We start from the raw sequence: 21,326 nt of genomic DNA on the forward strand, positions 1-21,326 counted from the left end.
GTGGAATGATCTCCCTGCATCAATAAAACAGTCAGATTCTGTGGAGACTTTCAAGTCCAGACTTAAGACGCACTTATTTTCCCTTTCATATGGCTAGCATACTGGTATAGTTTTGTTTACACTTTTTATTCTTTTTATTAGTAATTGGAGCGGGCCGCAGCCTCAACTTTACCTAAATTCTGGGTCTTTTAGTGAAGTTTAGGGCTAGTGGCCGGCGATCACCTTAGTATTTCTTCTGTTTTTCTTGTTGTTTAATGCTGACAAATTATACAGTATTTCTTGTCTTTCTGATGCCTGATTCTGTTTTTTCTCTCTGTTTAAGTTGCAGCTCCATCCAGAGATGGGAGTTGTGTTCGTGTTGGCGATCCTCCTGTCCTGTGCGCCAACTGCATTTCTTGTATATTCGTCTGTGAATCGTTCTGTGAATTGTTCTGTAATTTATGTTTTGCAGCATGGCCCAAGCAGAGGGTCACCCCTTTGAGTCTGGTCTGCTTGAGGTTTCTTCCTCAGAGGGAGTTTTTTTCTTACCACTGTTGCTCTGGGGGTTGGTAAGGTTAGACCTTACCTGTGTGAAGCGCTTTGAGGCAACTCTGTTGTGATTTGGCACTATATAAATGAAAATAAATCAGTACCCCGGGAGGGGAGGGGATCAGAGACTATTAATCGATGCCGACACATCTTACTGGCAAGGTTACAAGTCCTCTGTATGTCCATTTTTGTGACCTCTGAGTGCTTCATCCTGATATCATTGGTGCCAGCGTGAATAACTATGTGACTATATCTCATGTTGTGTTCCTTCGTCTGTCTTCCCTTCTGCAGCATCAGCACCCTAAGATGAGATGTAATGTCGGGAGCTCTGGCCCCAGGAATACATTTAACATCAGCTGGCATCTGTAACCTGACTTTGCGGGTGATAGAATCCCCTATCACTAAAGTCCAGTGTTTCACCCTGGAGACAGGAGTGGAAGTCACGTGTGGGTTCAGAGAATTCACATCTGGCAAATCCAAGGGGGAGAACCGATTCACAGTTCGCACTGGCGAGTGTGATTGGGGTGCCACAACTGGGCACCAAGCCCTACGTGGCTTCCTCTTCCTAACCACAGTCCGAAAATCGTCCTCCACAGCCAGCGTTTCTAAGCTGATGCTAATGGGCTCGCTAGCCGGCCCAACACTAACCTCATCTGGAGTGCCCGTAACATCTAACTCCACTGAGCTAAGAAGCTGCTCTAACTTACGGACACGGCTCTCTAAGAGAGCCACCCTATCTTCCAACATCACACAGGATTTATGGAGGGTGTAAAGTATAATTAGTATTGTACTTTGTGCACTAAGAAATTCAAGAATGTAGCCAAGCAAACACGAGCTAACCAATAATGGATAAGCTAACCACTCCTAAGGCTCACACAGACGCAGATAAATTTATTAAAATTCACAGCAGTTACACTGAAAAACTAACAGAAGTATTAAACAGGTACAGGAGTAAAATAATTACTTAAAATTCACAGCAGTTCGACTGAAAAAACAACAGAAGTATTAAACGGGTAAAAAAGAACAGCTTTAAAAAGTAATGACGGAGAGGGGAGGAGTCGACCTAGCTAGCCAAGCTAACCGCTAGTGAATGCTAAGTGCTAGCGATTCACAACAGGACTGTTGTTAAATAACATTCAGAGTAGATACAATTAATAACCAGAAGAGTGCTAAACAGAAATAAAAGAAGTGTATACAACCGTGTGAAGTTCAGAGTGGAGTCACAGCAACAAACAATCCGTCAGAAGCAAGTTGCCAGATCTGAAGTCAAAGGAATTGTCTGTAGACCTCTGAGACAGGATTGTCTGGAGGCACAAATCTGGGGAAGGGTACAGAAACATTTCTACTGCTTTGAAGGTCCCAATGAGCACAGTGGCCTCCATCATCTGTAAATGGAAGTAGTTCAGATCCACCAAGACTCTTCCTAGAGCTGGACGCCCGTCTAAACTGAGTGATCGGGGGAGAAGGACCTTAGTCAGGGAGGTGACCAAGAGCCCAATGGTCACTCTGTCAGAGCTCCAGCATTCCTCTGTGGAGAGAGGAGAACCTTCCAGAAGGACAACCATCTCTGCAGCAACCCACCAATCAGGCCTGTATGGTAGAGTGGCCAGACAGAAGCCACTCCTTAGTAAAAGGCACATGGCAGCCCACCTGGAGTTTGACAAAAGACACCTGAAGGACTCTCAGACCAGGAGAAACAAAATTCTCTTGTCTGATGAAACAAAGATTGAACTCTTTGACGTCATGTTTGCAGGAAACCAGGCATCATCCCTACAGTGAAGCATGGTGGTGGCAGCATCATGCTGTGGGGATGTTTTTCAGCAGCAGGAATTGGGGGACGAGTCAAGATTGAGGGAAGATGAATGCAGCAATGTACAGAGACATCCTGGATGAAAACCTGCTCCAGAGCGCTCTTGACCTCAGACTGGGTCCATGGTTCATCTTTCAGCAGGACAATGACCCTAAGCACACAGCCAAGATATCAAAGGAGTGTCTTCAGGACAACTCTGTGAATGTCCTTGAGTGACCCAGCCAGAGCCCAGACCTGAATCTGATTGAACATCTCTGGAGAGATCTGAAAATGTCTGTGCACTGACGCTCCCCATCCAACCTGATGGAGTTTGAGGTGCTGCAAAGAGGAATGGACCAAACTGCCCAAAGATAGGTGCACCAAGCCTGTGGCATCATATTCAAGAAGACTTGAGACTGGAATTTCTGCCAAAGGTGCATCAACACAATATTGAACAAAGGCTGTGAATACTTATGGACATGTGATTTCTTAGTTTTTTAATTGTTAATGAATTTGCAAAGATAAAAAAAAAAAAAAAAAACTTTTTTCACGTTGTCATTATGGGGTGTTGTTAGCAGAATGTTTTAATTTTTTGAGGGAAAAAAATAATTTACTCCAAAAAGGCTTAACTTAACAAAATTTGGAAAAAAAGAAGTGCTGTGAATACTTTCTGGATGTACTGTACTTTCCACTTATGTTTCTCTGTTTCTGTTTTGCATGACATCAGACAACTTAAAAATAGTGTCATTGATGTTACTGTTTGTGATTTTTTTTTTTCTCCTGTGGTCTCAAAAAGTGTTTAAAAAATTGCAAAAAGTATTTGTAAAATTGTTTACAGTTCTGTTCTCGTTGTTTACCTTTTTTATTCTCCTGGATGAAATACGGGGGATATAGTGATCACCATGTCCGTCCGTTTTCACTTGTTAGCGTGATATCTCAAAAATCAGCTGAGCAATTTCATTCATATTTATCATAATGGTGTACTTGGGTGATCCTCGACACTTTGTATCCATGATTTGTGGGGAATAGGGGGACATGTCATCTCTTGATATCTCTGGTTAATCACCTTGTGTTCTAACTGTTGTTTCCCTTTTTCTTCTTGTTTACCTGCCATTTGCGCCTCAGGATGTATGTCTTCATTCTCTCCTTGGAGAGCTTCTTGGCCTTCATGGTGTTCGTATCCTGTTTGAGCCAGGAATGTTCAAAACACTGAGCACAGGTCAGACGGGCCCTGGAACAAGCAAACAAACAAATATTTGAGTTTCCTGTAAAAGGACTTTGTGGATGCAATCAGTCTGTTGTGGGAACAGGTGTTGAGGCTCATCAATAGACTAAACCAGGCTGAAAACATGTCCAGGTTTTGGTGTCTTACTTCATGTCTTTCTTCAGCAGGTTCATAATAAAGTCTTTGGCATTATCTGAAATTTCATCGAAGGCCTCATCCTCAAAGTCCCAGGAGGCTGAGGTAACGTTGGACAGGGTCTCGTTATCATTATCACCCATGAAGGGAGACAGACCACTCAACCTAGAAGAGAAGAATTAACACAAGACAAACTGATCCACAGGTAGCCACCAAATAAACCCAACCCTAAACTCCAACCCCAAACCCCAATCATAACCATAAACCCCAATCTCAACCCTAAACTCCAATCCCAACCCTAAACCCCAATCTCAACCCTAAACTCCAATCCCAACCCTAAACCCCAATCTCAACCCTAAACTCCAATCCCAACCCTATACTCCAATCCCAACCCTAAACCCCAATCATAACGCTAAACCCCAATCTCAACCCTAAACTCCGGTCTCAACCCTAAACTCCAATCCCAACCCTAAACCCCAGTTTCAACCCTAAACTCCAATCATAACTCTAAACCCCAATCCCAACCCTAAACCCCAATCATAACCCTAAACTCCAATCCCAACGCTAAACCCCAATCTCAGTCCTAAACTCCAATTCCAACCCTAAACCCCAATCCCAAACCTAAACCCAAACCCTAACTGAGATCAAGCTGAAAGAAACTAAAGACAGGACAAAATTACTGATGATAATGTTATTGACTCCAGAGTTCTGAGCAGATGGAAGAGGAGCTGCAAATACCGGTCAGTGCAATGTGCACAAGTAGTTTTTTTTTCTTTTTCTTTCTTTCAGTGGATCCGTCTCCACCTCACACAAATTTCATTATGGAAACTGTTTGCTTATGACTCACATATTGCAGCCAGTGGACCTACAACACTGCAGCATTTTGTGAGATACGTATGAGTGTCTCAAGCAAATACAGGGAGAGCATACAAACCCCACACAAAAAGGACCAGGCGGGAGGTGAACCTGGACACTAAACTACTGAATAAAACTGAAAGATGTAATTTAGCTGTGGGTTCTGTGAACTCACAGGATGTAACAGATGACTCCGATGCTCCACATGTCGGTAGGGTAACTAATGGCTTCATAGTTGATCACTTCAGGAGCCACAAACTCTGGAGTCCCAAATAAAACCTTGAGAGTTCCTGCAGTTTCTGTTAGAAGACAGAATCAGTAGGTTTATTTGTCATGCTGTCACTTCACAGAGAGTTAACACGCATGATAATCAACCTGTAGTCATGTTGTCTGGCTAGGCTGGACTATTGTAATTCATTATTATCAGGTTGTCCTAAAAGTTCCCTAAAAAGCCTTCAGTTAATTCAAAATGCTGCAGCTAGAGTACTGACGGGGACTAGAAGGAGAGAGCATATCTCACCCATATTGGCCTCTCTTCATTGGCTTCCTGTTAATTCTAGAATAGAATTTAAAATTCTTCTTCTTACTTATAAGGTTTTGAATAATCAGGTCCCATCTTATCTTAGGGACCTCGTAGTACCATATCACCCCAATAGAGCTCTTCGCTCTCAGACTGCAGGCTTACTTGTAGTTCCTAGGGTTTGTAAGAGTAGAATGGGAGGCAGAGCCTTCAGCTTTCAGGCTCCTCTCCTGTGGAACCAGCTCCCAATTCAGATCAGGGAGACAGACACCCTCTCTACTTTTAAGATTAGGCTTAAAACTTTCCTTTTTGCTAAAGCTTATAGTTAGGGCTGGATCAGGTGACCCTGAACCATCCCTTAGTTATGCTGCTATAGACGTAAACTGCTGGGGGGTTCCCATGATGCACTGTTTCTTTCTCTTTTTGCTCTGTATGCACCACTCTGCATTTAATCATTAGTGATTGATCTCTGCTCCCCTCCACAGCATGTCTTTTACCTGGTTCTCTCCCTCAGCCCCAACCAGTCCCAGCAGAAGACTGCCCCTCCCTGAGCCTGGTTCTGCTGGAGGTTTCTTCCTGTTAAAAGGGAGTTTTTCCTTCCCACTGTAGCCAAGTGCTTGCTCACAGGGGGTCGTTTTGACCGTTGGGGTTTTACATAATTATTGTATGGCCTTGCCTTACAATATAAAGCGCCTTGGGGCAACTGTTTGTTGTGATTTGGCGCTATATAAAAAAATTGATTGATTGATTGATTGTCACATCCTAAATGAAAGCAGCGACTCAGTGTGACAAACTGACTCTTCTGGTTCATGTTACAAACACACTTACCAAGTCCTCTGGTTAACCTGATATACACACAAACTGAGTCTTCTGGTTAATGTTATATATTCACTGACTCTTCTGGTTATTGTTACAGACACACTGAGTCTTCTGGTAAATATTACACACTTACTGAGTCTTCTGGTTAATTTTACACAATTACTGAGTCTTCTCGTTATTGTTACACACTTACTGGGTATTCTGGTTAATATTACTCACTTACTGAGTCTTCTGGTTAATATTACTCAGTCACTGAGTCTTCTGGTTAATATTACACACTTACTAAGTCTTCTGGTTATTGTTACATACACACTTACTGAGTCTTCTAGTTATTGTTACATACAGTAAATTTTGCAGAGTAAAATTTACTCTGCTGGGATAAACTGACTCTTCTGGTTCATGTTACATACACACTTACCACGTCTTCTGGTTAACCTGATATACACACACACTGAGTCTTCTGGTTAATGTTATATACTCACTGACTCTTCTGGTTATTGTTACAGACACACTGAGTCTTCTGGTAAATATTACACACTTACTGAGTCTTCTGGTTAATTTTACACACTTACTGGGTATTCTGGTTAATATTACTCACTGAGTCTTCTGGTTAATATTACACACTTACTAAGTCTTCTGGTTATTGTTACACACTTACTGGGCATTCTGGTTAATGTTACACACTGAATCTTCTGGTTATTGTTATATACACACTGACTGGGCATTCTGGTTAATGTTACACACTGAATCTTCTGGTTATTGTTATATACACACTGACTGGGCATTCTGGTTAATGTTACACACTGAATCTTCTGGTTATTGTTATATACACACTGACTGGGCATTCTGGTTAATGTTACACACTGAATCTTCTGGTTATTGTTATATACACACTGACTGGGCATTCTGGTTAATGTTACACACTGAATCTTCTGGTTATTGTTATATACACACTGACTGGGCATTCTGGTTAATGTTACACACTGAATCTTCTGGTTATTGTTATATACACACTGACTGGGCATTCTGGTTAATGTTACACACTGAATCTTCTGGTTATTGTTATATACACACTGACTGGGCATTCTGGTTAATGTTACACACTGAATCTTCTGGTTATTGTTATATACACACTGACTGGGCATTCTGGTTAATGTTACACACTGAATCTTCTGGTTATTGTTATATACACACTGACTGGGCATTCTGGTTAATGTTACACACTGAATCTTCTGGTTATTGTTATATACACACTGACTGGGCATTCTGGTTAATGTTACACACTGAATCTTCTGGTTATTGTTATATACACACTGACTGGGCATTCTGGTTAATGTTACACACTGAATCTTCTGGTTATTGTTATATACACACTGACTGGGCATTCTGGTTAATGTTACACACTGAATCTTCTGGTTATTGTTATATACACACTGACTGGGCATTCTGGTTAATGTTACACACTGAATCTTCTGGTTATTGTTATATACACACTGACTGGGCATTCTGGTTAATGTTACACACTGAATCTTCTGGTTATTGTTATATACACACTGACTGGGCATTCTGGTTAATGTTACACACTGAATCTTCTGGTTATTGTTATATACACACTGACTGGGCATTCTGGTTAATGTTACACACTGAATCTTCTGGTTATTGTTATATACACACTGACTGGGCATTCTGGTTAATGTTACACACTGAATCTTCTGGTTATTGTTATATACACACTGACTGGGCATTCTGGTTAATGTTACACACTGAATCTTCTGGTTATTGTTATATACACACTGACTGGGCATTCTGGTTAATGTTACACACTGAATCTTCTGGTTATTGTTATATACACACTGACTGGGCATTCTGGTTAATGTTACACACTGAATCTTCTGGTTATTGTTATATACACACTGACTGGGCATTCTGGTTAATGTTACACACTGAATCTTCTGGTTATTGTTATATACACACTGACTGGGCATTCTGGTTAATGTTACACACTGAATCTTCTGGTTATTGTTATATACACACTTACTGGGCATTCTGGTTAATGTTACACACTGAATCTTCTGGTTATTGTTATATACACACTTACTGGGCATTCTGGTTAATGTTACACACTGAATCTTCTGGTTATTGTTATATACACACTGACTGGGCATTCTGGTTAATGTTACACACTGAATCTTCTGGTTATTGTTATATACACACTGACTGGGCATTCTGGTTAATGTTACACACTGAATCTTCTGGTTATTGTTATATACACACTGACTGGGCATTCTGGTTAATGTTACACACTGAATCTTCTGGTTATTGTTATATACACACTGACTGGGCATTCTGGTTAATGTTACACACTGAATCTTCTGGTTATTGTTATATACACACTGACTGGGCATTCTGGTTAATGTTACACACTGAATCTTCTGGTTATTGTTATATACACACTGACTGGGCATTCTGGTTAATGTTACACACTGAATCTTCTGGTTATTGTTATATACACACTGACTGGGCATTCTGGTTAATGTTACACACTGAATCTTCTGGTTATTGTTATATACACACTTACTGGGCATTCTGGTTAATGTTACACACTGAATCTTCTGGTTATTGTTATATACACACTGACTGGGCATTCTGGTTAATGTTACACTGAATCTTCTGGTTATTGTTATATACACACTGACTGGGCATTCTGGTTAATGTTACACACTGAATCTTCTGGTTATTGTTATATACACACTGACTGGGCATTCTGGTTAATGTTACACACTGAATCTTCTGGTTATTGTTACATACACACTTACTGGGTCTTCTGATTAATGTTACACACTGAATCTTCTGGTTATTGTTACATACACACTTACTGGGTCTTCTGGTTAATGTTACACACTTACTGGGTCTTCAGGTTAGTGTTATACACTTGCTGGGTCTTGTGGTTAATGTTGCACAGTTACTGAGTCTTTTGGGTATTGTTACATACACATTTACTGAGTATTCTGGTTAATGTGGGCAGTGTCAGTGTTGGCTGTGGTGTTACCGAGTCTTCTGGCGAGGCCAAAGTCGATGAGTTTGATCTTGCTGCCGGTCTTGTTGATGCACATGATGTTTTCAGGTTTCAGGTCGAGGTGGACGATGCCCTGCTTGTGGATGAAATTGACTCCATCTATAATCTGCAGCATGTATTTGATCACCTCCCGCTCTGTCAGTTCAAAGTCCTCGTCAATGATTCGTTCAAACAGCTCACCACCTGAAATCCTTAACAGAACAAATCATAAAGTGTCTGTTCCCATGAAGACAGTCTGACAGCAGACTCAGTCTCAGAATATTTATCCGTCTGTACATTATCGGGGAAGACGTTTCCTGTGTTGAAACTGTACTGGAAATATTTGACATTTAAAAGACTCCAGTTTGTTTTGCACACATTTATTCTTTTATCCATATTTTATTTTCGTATACAAGAAGAAAACTCAGCCACATGGGGTGTGCAGCCAGTACATTCTGAGTGCCGGTCCCAAGCCCGGATAAATGAGGAGGGTTGCGTCAGGAAGGGCATCCGGTGTAAAACAAGCCAACCCAACTATGCAGACTAAGAATCGAATTTCCATACCGGATCGGTCGCGGCCCGGGTTAACAACGTCCGCCACCAGTGCTGTTGCCCAACAGGGTGCAAGTGGAAATTGGGCTACGACTGGGTGAAGATGACGAAGAAGAGGAGGAGAACATCTCCACAAACAGCGGGAGAAGAAGAAAAGTAGAAGGGTGGAAATGAGAGTGGGGACTTTGAATGTTGGTAGTATGACTGGTAAAGGGAGAGAGCTGGCTGATATGATGGAGAGGAGAAAGGTAGACATATTGTGTGTGCAAGAGACCAAGTGGAAGGGAAGTAAGAGCAGGAACATCGGTGGTGGGTACAAGTTGTTGTATCATGGTGAGGACAGGAAGAGAAATGGTGTTGGGGTCATTTTAAAGGAAGAGTATGTTAAAAGTGTCTGATAGGGTGATGAGTGTGAAGTTGGAAATTGAAGGGGTGATGATGAATATCATCAGTGCATATGCCCCACAGGCAGGTTGTGAGATGAAGGAGAAAGATGATTTCTGGAATGTGTTAGATGAGGTGGTGGAGAGTGTGCCCAAGTATGAAAGAGACTTCAGTGGGCATGTTGGTGAAGGGAACAGAGGTGATGAGGAAGTAATGGTTAGATATGGTATCAAGGACAGGAATGGGGAAGGACAGATGGTAGTTGATTTTGCAAAAAGGATGGAAATGGCTGTGATGAATACCTACTTTAAGAAAACGGGAGGAGCACAGAGTAACATATAAGAGTGGAGGAAGGTGCACACAGGTGGACTAAATTCTTTATAGGAGATGCAAGCTAAAAGAAATCAGACTGTAAGGTGGTGGCAGGAGAGAGTGTCGTTAAACAGCATAGGATGGTTGTTTGTAGGGTGACTTTAGAGGTAAAGAAGAAGAAGAGAGTGAGAGCTCAACAAAGGATCAGATGGTGGAAGCTGAAGGAGGAAGACTGTTGTGTGAAATTTAGAGAGCAGGTGAGAGAAGCACTGGCTGGAGGGGAAGCAATTTTGGACAACTGGAAAAGTACTGCAGATGTGGTGAGGGAGACAGCTTGGACAGTACTGGGTATGACATCTGGACAGTGGAAGGAAGACAAGGAGACTTGGTGGTGGAATGAAGAGGTCAAGGAAAGCATAAGGAGAAAGAGGTTGGTGAAAAAGTTTTGGGATAGTCGGAGAGATGAAGAAAGTAGACGGGAGTACAAGGAGATGCGGCATAAGGCGAGAAGAGAAGTGGCAAAAGCAAAGGAAAAGGCATATTGCGAGCTGTACAAGAAGTTGAATAGTAAGGAAGGAAAAAAGGACTTGTACTGATTGGCCAGACAAAGGGACAGAGCTGGAAAGGATGTGCAGCAGGTTAGAGTGGTAAAAGATGCACATGGTAATGTGCTGACAAGTGAGGAGTGTGTGCTGAGAAGGTGGAGGGAATATTTTGAAGAGCTGATGAATAAAGAAAATGAGCGAGAGAAAAGGCTGGATGATGTGGGGAGAGTAAATCAGGAAGTACAAGAAATTAAGGAAGAAGTGAGGGCTGCTATGAAGAGGATGAAGAGTGGAAAGCACAGTTGGTCCAGATTGTGTTTGTGGACTTAGAAAAAGCATATGATAGGGTGCCAAGAGAAGAGCTGTGGTATTGTATGAGGAAGTCTGGAGTGGCAGAGAAGTACGTTAGGGTAGTACAGGACATGTACAAGAATAGTGTGACAGCGGTGAGATGCGCAGTCGGAATGATAGACTCATTCAAGGTGGAGGTGGGATTACACCAAGGATCAGCTCTGAGTCCTTTCTTGTTTGCAGTGGTGATGGACAGGTTGACAGATGAGATCAGACAGGAGTCTCCATGGACTATGATGTTTGCAGATGACATTGTGGTCTGTAGTGAGAGTAGAGAGCAAGTTGAGTCTAGTCTGGAGAGGTGGAGATATGCTTTGGAGAGAAGGGGAATGAAAGTCAGTAGAAGCAAGACTGAGTACATGTGTGTGAACGAGAGGGAGCCCAGTGGAATAGTGCAGTTACAAGGAGTAGAAGTGGTGAAAGTAGATGAGTTTAAATACTTGGGGTCAACTGTTCAAAGTAATGGAGAGTGTGGTAGAGAGGTGAAGAAGAGAGTGCAGGCAGGGTGGAGTGGGTGGAGAAAGGTGGCAGGAGTGATTTGTGACCAAAGAATATCAGCAAGAGTGAAGGGGAAAGTTTACAAAACAGTAGTGAGACCAGCTATGTTGTATGGTTTAGAGACAGTGGCACTAACAAAAAGACAGGAGGCAGAGCTGAAGATGTTGAGATTCTCTTTGGGAGTGACAAGAATGGGCAAGATTAGGAATGAACATATCAGAGGGACAGCTCAGGTGGGACGGTCTGGAGACAAAGTCAGAGAGGCGAGATTGAGATGGTTTGGACATGTGCAGAGGAGGGACCCAGGGTATATAGGGAGAAGGATGCTGAGGATGGAGCCACCAGGCAGGAGGAGAAGAGGGAGGACAAAGAGGAGGTTCATGGATGTGCTGAGGGAGGACATGCAGGTGGTTGGTGAGACAGAGGAAGATACAGAGGACAGGGTGAGATGGAAACGATTGATCTGCTGTGGCGCCCCCTAACGGGAACAGCTGAAAGACGAAGAAGATACAAGAAGAAAGCTGTTGATTGTATGAATCATAACCTTCTCAGTTTAAAACAAGAGCAATCACAGAATACTGACGTTCGTCAATCCAGATCTGGATCACCTCCAAAATTCTGTGGAGTCTTCCACGGCCTAACTCCTATCTGTGGTGCAAATTTGTCAAAATCCGTGCAGTACTTTTGATGTAATCTTGCTAACAGACAGGCAGATCTTTTTGAAGATGACGCTGTCAATGCAGCTGCCTGTTATTTCAGCTCTGCACCCTCTTTTCCTATTTTCGCTATTTTTAATACTTTTCAATAGTGCTTTATTGTCTTTATTTGCAGTGGGTGGTACCCTGTGCAAGTGTGCACATGGGAAACCCACTTTTGTAACTCTTGTGATTATTTTTCTGCTTCTTTCGTCACTTTTTGAGGCAGCGCGGGGAATTCCCTTTGTCTCTGGCTCCAGACGCCCCATTGTTTACACCCGGGATCAGCTGCTTGGACTCTATGTACAGTGGGCAGGGTCCCCACTATGCTGAGCACCTGGACATACCTGCAGACATACGAAGGAGACGGAGAGGCTGCAGGGGTGGACGGACGAAGCGAAGAAGGACTTATATTCTGTCTGTGGTCATGGGGAATGTAATGTCTCTCTGCAACAAGACTGAGGAGCTAATATGCTAACCCATTTCCAGAGGCTGTATAAGGGCTGCAGTCTCATGTGCTTCACGGAGACGTGGTTGGATGAACATGTACCGGACTCTGTTATTAACATTGATGACTTCACACTTATCCGTGTGGACAGGACGTTGGCGGAGAGCGGGAAGAAAGGGGGGGGGGGGGGGCTCGCCGTTTATGTGAGTGAGAGATGGTGGAACGCAGCTCATGTTCACGTGAAGGATCAGATCTGCTCCTCGGATGTGGAGCTACTCGCGATGACCAGGGACAATAGAATACTGGACCTTTTTATGCTAATTTGGAGGACACTTACACCCCCCCCCCCCCCCGCTCACAACCTTGTCTACCTGCTCCCCCAATACACACCCAGGATGAGAAGGGAGCCAGTGCAGAAAAGGTCGGTAAAACTCTGGACTGAAGAGGCCACTGAGAGGCTGAGGGACTGTTTCAGAACCACAGACTGGAGCATGTTTTAAAACTGTCACGGTGAAGACATCAACGGCCTGACCCAGTGTGTCACTGACTACATGAACTTCTGTGTGGACAGCACTGTGCCCACCCGGAGGGTACGGTGCTTTCCCAATAACCACCCCTGGGTGACCCCCGAGCTGAAGGTCCTGATGAACCAGAAGAAGAGGGCTTTCAACTCAGGAGACAGAGAGGAGCAGTGTAGAGTCCAACAGGAGCTCCAGTGGAGGATCTGGGCAGCCAAAAAGGAGTATGGAAGGAAGATTGGGGGGAGCAGCTGGCCCAGAACAACATCAGGGACATGTGGAGAGGCCTCAAGACCGCCTCTGGATTTGGGTAGGGTGCCAGCAGGACTGCAGGTGGAGATTCTCGGTTCGCAGAGGAGCTAAACAGTTACTTTAACCATTTTGGCTCCTCCACACCTGCCCCCTGCCTGCTCCTGGCTCTCCACACATCTCCAGCAGCCAGCCCTCCAGTCCCTCTGACCCCCCACCTTCTTCCCCCTGGCCATCTCCATGGCACCCCGGATCTTGTCCCTCCTCTCCCCGGACTGTATTCAGCACCAGCCCACCTCAGCCTCCCCCTCACTGTAACTCCGACTGTGGTGAGAGGCCAGCTCCTGCAGCTGAAGCAGAGGAAAGCAGCAGGACCTGATGGGATCTCCCCGAGGCTGCTGAGGACCTGTGCAGATGAGCTCTGTGAGGTCCTCAGCCACATCTTCAACATCAGCCTCAGCCTGGGCGTGGTCCCCACCCTGTGGAAGACCTCCTGTGTGGTCCCGGTTCCCAAAACACCACACACCAAGGAACCAGCCCACTACAGACCATTTGCCCTGACCTCCCACCTCATGAGGACCATGGAGCGGCTCATCCTGTCTCACCTTCACACCATGGCGAGCGACATCTTGGACCCACTGCAGTTCGCCTATAGGCCCAACATTGGGGTAGATGACATTGTCATCTACCTACTGCAGCGGGCGCTCACTCACCTGGAGACCGACGGGAGCACTGTGAGAGTCATGTTCTTTGATTTCTCCAGCACTTTCAACACCATCAGACCGGCGCTGCTGTGGGGGAAGCTGGAGGACGCAGGTGTGGATGGACATCTTGCCGCCTGGACCATCGACTACCTCACTGACCGCCCGCAGTACGTGCGGCTGCGTGGCTGTCAGTCTGAGGTGGTAAGGTGCAGTACCGGGGCCCCCCAGGGCACCGTCCTCTCGCCTTTCCTCTTCACCCTTTACACCTCGGACTTCACCTACAACACGGACAGCTGCCACCTCCAGAAGTTCTCTGACGACTCCGCCATTGTGGGTTGCGCATCTGAGGGGAACGAGCTGGAGTACTGGTCGGTCATCACAGACTTCGTGGACTGGTGTGAGCGCAACCACTTGTATCTCAACACCAGTAAGACGAAGGAGATGGTGATCGACTTCAGGAGGAAACCACCACCTCATCCACCGGTGAACATCCAGGGGGAGGACATAAAGACTGTGGACAATTTCAAATACCTGGGTGTTCACCTCAACAACAAACTGGACTGGACTCACAACACTGACACCCTGTGCAATAAAGGCCAGAGTCGCCTCCACCTCCTGAGGAGACTGAGATCCTTTGGAGTGAGCAGACCTCTGCTTAAGACCTTCTACGACTCTGTTGTAGCCTCTGCTCTCCTATATGCTGTCGTCTGTTGGGCCCCGGGCAGCACAGAGTGGGAGAGAAAGAGACTGAACAAGCTGATCAGGAAGTCCAGCTTCTTCTACTTGCACTCATCTTGTGTGTTTTTTTAAGAGCTGACGTAACATGAATTTCTCCACTGTGAGATCAATAAAGTCTTATATTCAATAAATAGATAAACACCAGTGATAGGTCCTTCAGACTTTTTTAGTAAATACTTCAGTGGAACATGAGCATGACTACATAAAACCTTTCAGCTTCTGGGCTCCCAGACCCCCCACCTTTTAAATAATTTTCCTTTTTTTTTGCCTTACAGCTTCTGGGGGGGCTCTGCCCCTCATACCCCCACCTTTTTAATCATTTTTCTTTCTTTTTTTCTTTTGTTTTGTTTTTCAGCTGACCCCCCTAACTACAGCCCTCTTAACCTCCTGCCACTTTAAGCATATTTTAATGTAGATGTAAATTAATGTTCAAAGTTTTCAGCTAGTTGACAGTAGGGCTGTACAATATGGACACAATATCGTATCTCAATATTGTCATAAATTGTCATGTAAATGTCACTTATATACATTCTGTCCATATTCTTGAGCCGCTTAGGTGTGTAGGGAGAGTCCTTGGTGAATGTAATTATTAGAATCTGGTCTCGTTTTATCATAGAAGAGTTTTTTCTCCATACATGCTGCTGCAGGTTCATCAATATGGAACAGAATGGTTTCCAGCCCCCTCTAGTGGTGCGGGGGGGGGGGGGGGGTGCTCTTTGCCTCCAACTGCGACACCTTCATAAAAATGATGTAACATTATTGTCTTAATTTTTCAAAGGTTAACGTCCTTCAAACAGTTTGATGCATTTGAGTAAATTTCAGAAAATAAATCCTGGAATTATCCAAAAACACACACAACTACTGAAATATTGTGTGTATACATATATAAATGGACTGCATTTATATAGCACTTTTCCATCTGCATCAGAAGCTCAAAGCACTTAACAATGATGCCTTATATTCATCCATTCACACAAACATACTCAGACGCTGATGTGAGCATGCTGCCATACAAGGTGCCCAATACACACCGGGAGCAACTCGGGGATTAAGGACCTTGCTCAAGGGCCCTTTGTGATTTTCTGGTCAGGCTGGGGTTTGAACCGAGGATCCTCTGGTCTCAAGCCCTACACTTAATCACTAGACCATCACCTCCCCTAACATATGTATATATAAAACACTGACCTTGTGTGTGTGTGTTTGTAATTAAGCAATCCACATCAAACTTGCTGTGGTGGCTGGGGGGGGTCCACTGGGGCCCTTAGGTTAAAAGTGTGTGTGTGCGAACACACACACACGGTCAGCCTTACATATTAGATCACGACCTGCTCACTGGAGCCCTTATTTTCATAGTTCATCTGGTACTCAGGTCAGGTAGCAGCATCACACTTTACTTACTACGTAATAGCAGCTGGCTAGGGTGCACTTTAATTACAATCTGAACAAGCCAGTACGTGCTGCATGTGAGTTAGGGCACGCGTTTTTTCTACAACCCCAATTCCAATGAAGTTGGGATGTTGTGTGAAATGTAAATAAAAACAGAATACAATGATTTGTAAATCCTCTTCAACCTATATTCAACTGAATACACCACAAAGACAAGATATTTAATGTTCAAACTGATAAACTTTATTGTTTTTGTGCAAATGGTTGGGTCGGGTTGGGCCTCCAGCAGCAGGTATCCAGCTAACCAGCTAAGATCGAGCAGAGACGGGCCTCCAGCGATAGCCAGCCCGTCAGCATCGGGCCGAGACGGGTCTTCAGCCGCAGCTAATCATCTAGCCACGAGTCGAGACCGGACTCCTGCAACAGCTTATCAGCCAGTGGGCGAGCCAGCGAAACTCCGAGCCTCGACCAGCCCCCCAGTGGTGGCCAAACATTGGGACGGGCCTTTTACTGTAGGATGGTGCAGTTGCGGCTCGGTGGACTAAGGTAAAGCTTTCTCTTATAACTGCTCATCATGCCGAAAAAGACCATAAGACCATCATGTCCAATTTATATGATAAACGTTGCCCTATGGTGTCAAATGTTGGAAATAAGCAAAATATTGACAAACCTTGGATTACTAAGGAACTGCAAAATGCATGTAAAAAGAAAATTTTTCTGCACAAGCAATTCTTAAAACTAAGAACATTTGATGCTGAAAAAAGATATAAGATAAATAAAAATAAGTCATAAATACTGTAAGAGAAAAGGTGTTAAAGAATATCCTGCCCTTTTTTACACAAGCACTGGTATAGTTGTTAAGAAAAATGAAGCTATAGCAGATCATTTTAATGATTACTTTGTAAATGTGGGTAAAAATTTAGCTGATTCAATTGTGTCTTCTGAACTGCGTTCTTTGGATTACAGTAAAACAAGTCATAAAATTCAGGATTCAATGTTAATTAAAGAAACTGATGAATAGGAAATAATTGACATTGTTTGTAAACTCAAGGGGAAAAAAATCAACTGATAATGATCATTTTGATATGTCTTTGATTAAAATATTATTGATTCTATTGTTAAACCTTTTACTTATATTTGTAACTTGTCACTAACAAAATTTCCTTTCAGAATGAAATTGGCTAAAGTGATACCGCTGTTTAAATCTGGGGAAAAACGTCTTCTCAAATTATAGACCAATCTCACTTCTGCCACAATTTTCCAAAATTTTGGAAAAGGTATTTTTAAAGAGGTTATATGATTTCATAACTAAACATCACATACTTAGTGAACAGCAATATGGTTTTAGAAAGAATCGCACTACTTCACTGGCTGTAATTGATTTTGTTGAACAGATTACAAATGCAATTGAAAATAAGCAATATACTGTTGTTGTTTTTTTTTTTTTTTTTGGATTTACAGAAGGCATTTGATACTATAGACCACACTGTGCTATTGGGCAAACTGCAGAGGTATGGTATCGGGGACATGATTGGATAGTTAGCTATTTATACAATAGATATCAGTGTGTACATATTGGTGGGACAAATTCTGAACTCGTGAAAATTACTTGTGGGGTGCCCCGGGGTTCAGTTCTGGGGCTGTTGTTGTTTCGTCTGTATATTAATAACATGTGTTGGGTTTCCAAGTCTGTCAGTTGTATTTTTTTTTTTTTTGCTGATGATAGAACTGTGTTTTATAGTGGGGATCATTTGGGACAGACCTTGGACATGACAGAGAAGGAGCTACAGAAGACAGAGTTTATCATATTTAGAAACAAGTCCAGGATTTCATGCAGAAATTTATTATTAAATGATACTGAAATTGAAACTGTAACTGATACAAAAATTTCTTGGTGGTGTTATTGATGTTGAACTGAGCTGCATATTAATTTTGTTAAATCCAAAATGTCAAAAGCCATTGCAATTTTGCATAAAGCACAAAATTTCATTTCCCAACACTCATTAACTATTTTATATCACTCATTGTTCTTCCATACATGACCTACTGTATTGAGGTGTGGGGAAATACATATAAAACTAATACTAATCCAGTATTTTTGTTGCAAAAGAAAGCTGTAAGAATTATTTGTAACAAATCACATTGCGAGCCAATGAATCCATTGTTTGCCTGTTTACATATTCTAAAATTCTGGGACGTGGTTCATTACATCACAATACAAATTATATATAAAGTTAAAAATAATCTGCTGCCACAACATGTCCAGGATCTGTTTAAACTGAGGGACTCCAGTTATAATTTGAGAGGAATTTTATCTTTGAGAAATCAAGGATCCAAACTACTGCACAAAGTCATTGTGTATCTGTCAAAGGTGTTAACATCTGGAACAACTGTCTCGACAACATTAAAGTACTTGGTACATTAGTAGGCTTTAAAAGACATTACAAGAATAACAAAATTATGTGCTATAGTTGAAGACTTAGGTCTATTGATTTGTTATTACTTTCAGGTTTATATATATATGTGTGTGTGTGTGTGTGTGTGATTGTGTAGATATGTATTTATGAAATCTTGTTTGTGTGTATATATTTCTTATTTTTTAGGATAAGGGATGGGTATTTATAAGCTTTGTTTCTGCCCTCACCCTTTCGGCCACACAGGACCTTTGTAAAGTTGCTTTGTTATGAGTTTTTTTTTTATTGTTGAATTGTGTGCCGAATAAACTCACTCATTCAAATATTTGCTCATTTTGAAATGGATGCCTGCAACATGTTTCAAAAAAGCTGGGACAGGGGCAACAAAAGACTGGGGAAGTTGATGAATGCTCAAAGAACACCTGTTTGTAAACAGGTGAGTGTCATGATTGGGTATAAAAGGAGCATCTCCAAAAGGCTCAGTCATTCACAAACAAAGATGGGGTGAGGATCATCACTTTGTGAACAACTGTGTGAAAAAATAGTCCAGCAGTTTCAGAACAATGTTTCTCAATGTTCACTTGCAAGGAATTTAGGGATTCCATCATCTACAGTCCATAATATAATCAGAAAATTCAGAGAATCTGGAGAACTTTCTACACGTAAGCAGCAAGGTCAAAAAACAACATTGAATGCCCGTGACCTTTGATCCCTCAGGCGGCATCGCATTAAAAACCGACATCATTGTGTAAAGGATCTTACCGCGTGCGCTCAGGAATAGGGATGGGTATTGAGAACTGTTTCCTTAAGTCGTTTCCTTAAATCATTAAGAAATTATTACATCAATAAGCTTTGTGCTTAACAATTCTGTTATCGGTCCTTCAGAGTGGCCGTTGTTTTGGCGGGTGTTTGTCAGGAAAATGATCATTTCTCTACATTGATTACAGACCCTGCAGCGGGTCTGTAATCAGCTTTTCTGCAACACAGCTTTGCTTTGAACCTTGAACCAATCGAAGCAGTGGTTCGCAGATTGGAGAAATGCTTTGATCTATTGCTTTGTTTATTCTTTCTTTCTTTCTTAAGTTAATTCTTTAATTTCTTAATTAAAATTCTTAATTTTCCCCCGCTAAAACCCTAAAGAGCATACGTCTGTGAGTATTATTTACCTTTTCTATGTTAAACCGACCTGTTATGGTCTTCTGAAACAGTTGATAGATGTATTTTATAACTTAAAAACGGGAGCGATGCTAACGCATTAGCATGTCTATGGCATTTTCAATGTTAAAACTTAGCATTAAGCAACTGCAGCCGTCATCACGTTCGGGTGCATTTGTTTTCAAATTGTAATATTTCTTAAATTTATTTTTGTTTATATATTAATAATCTAATGATTATTATATACAATTTTAGAGAAAGAGACAAAAAGAACCTGAATAAAACACAACAGAAAATATAAAATCAACTAACAATGAACATACATAAATAAATAAATGTTTCCTGTGAACACCGAGTGACTCTCACACCTCCACTTCATCCTTGTCTTCGTTAAGTTTAATGACAGTTTGTTTTGGTCAAACCATATTTTCAATGTGTTAATTTCTTCAGTGATTTCCTCCAGAACTATCTGACAAACTAGAAAACTGCTGCATCCTAGTAAGAGCAGAATACTACCGGAATGAATGTGAATAACTTTTTTTTTTTTCTTCTCATCTAAGGGTCCTGTCCCACTGGCGTTTAGGAGGATTTGTGGATGGAATGCGCACAAAAGTGGCCCACATCCGCCAAACAACCGCAGTAACCGTGTAACATTCCTGTATGAGTCGGCCGCCATCCAAACACGTCCGTGATCGTCTGCAGAGACACGCATCTCCGCAGCAGGATTTTTGAGCCGCTCAAAAATCCTGCTGTGGATGAGATCCGCATCACTGCCTGAACACATACTGAAGACATACGCAGGACATACACAACCAACACGCCGCATATCCCCTGTCATCCGCTGATATCCACAACTGATGGGTTGGCGCGGCTTGGCGGCAGACCGGGACAGTGTGCAAAACAGATATGATGCGTGCCCAGCACGGCCACATCACGGTCGCAAATGTTATGTCGCGCATGCAGACAGAGTGGGCACGGATGGAGCGAGTGCATCACGGCCGCTGTGCCCCTCATGGGGCGCCTCCGCGGTCGCCTTCGCTTCTGTTCCCTGTTATATCCGGTTTTCTCCCTCATGTATTCGCTGATCCACCCCGGGACATTTGTCATTTCCGCCCACCTTTGTTGCGGACGCTCAGCTTTTGTCTCCTCATTTCATGCGCAAACCCTCCTAAATGCCAGTGGGACAGGGCCCTTAGGTGGATGCTGCTCTCACTGCAGTTTATTGTCTGGAATAGTCCCAGATTGCATTTCAGAGCTTCTAGAATTGAAACATTTTCGAGCGGGTGGTGTTGGGGGGTAATTTTGGGTTTCAGCTTTTTTTGTTTTTCACCACTTTCATCCCTGAATATGTGATTTCGTGATTCACTTTTGTGCAGATTAAAGTCACTAACTGGGACTTCTGTCTTGTTGCGAGAAAGAAACGAGAATCGTTCTCCGTTCTGTTTACACAG

At 42.8% G+C, this 21,326-nt stretch overlaps 1 protein-coding gene across 2 annotated transcripts in view; it reads right to left on the reverse strand.

Moving 5' to 3' along the window:
* Nucleotides 1-21,326, reverse strand: part of mylkb (myosin light chain kinase b) — a 253,035-nt gene that overhangs the window by 29,321 nt on the left and 202,388 nt on the right. For both annotated transcript variants that reach the window (XM_034187254.1, XM_034187253.1), the window contains exons 11-14: nucleotides 8,921-9,138; nucleotides 4,708-4,831; nucleotides 3,690-3,842; nucleotides 3,425-3,548 (exon numbers count right to left, since the gene is read on the reverse strand). In XM_034187254.1, the coding sequence (XP_034043145.1) occupies nucleotides 3,425-3,548; nucleotides 3,690-3,842; nucleotides 4,708-4,831; nucleotides 8,921-9,138 (619 nt within the window). The remainder of the gene's footprint in view (nucleotides 1-3,424; nucleotides 3,549-3,689; nucleotides 3,843-4,707; nucleotides 4,832-8,920; nucleotides 9,139-21,326) is intronic.

Source organism: Thalassophryne amazonica, chromosome 14 (genome assembly GCF_902500255.1).
Source record: "Thalassophryne amazonica chromosome 14, fThaAma1.1, whole genome shotgun sequence".
Classification (NCBI taxonomy): domain Eukaryota; kingdom Metazoa; phylum Chordata; class Actinopteri; order Batrachoidiformes; family Batrachoididae; genus Thalassophryne; species Thalassophryne amazonica.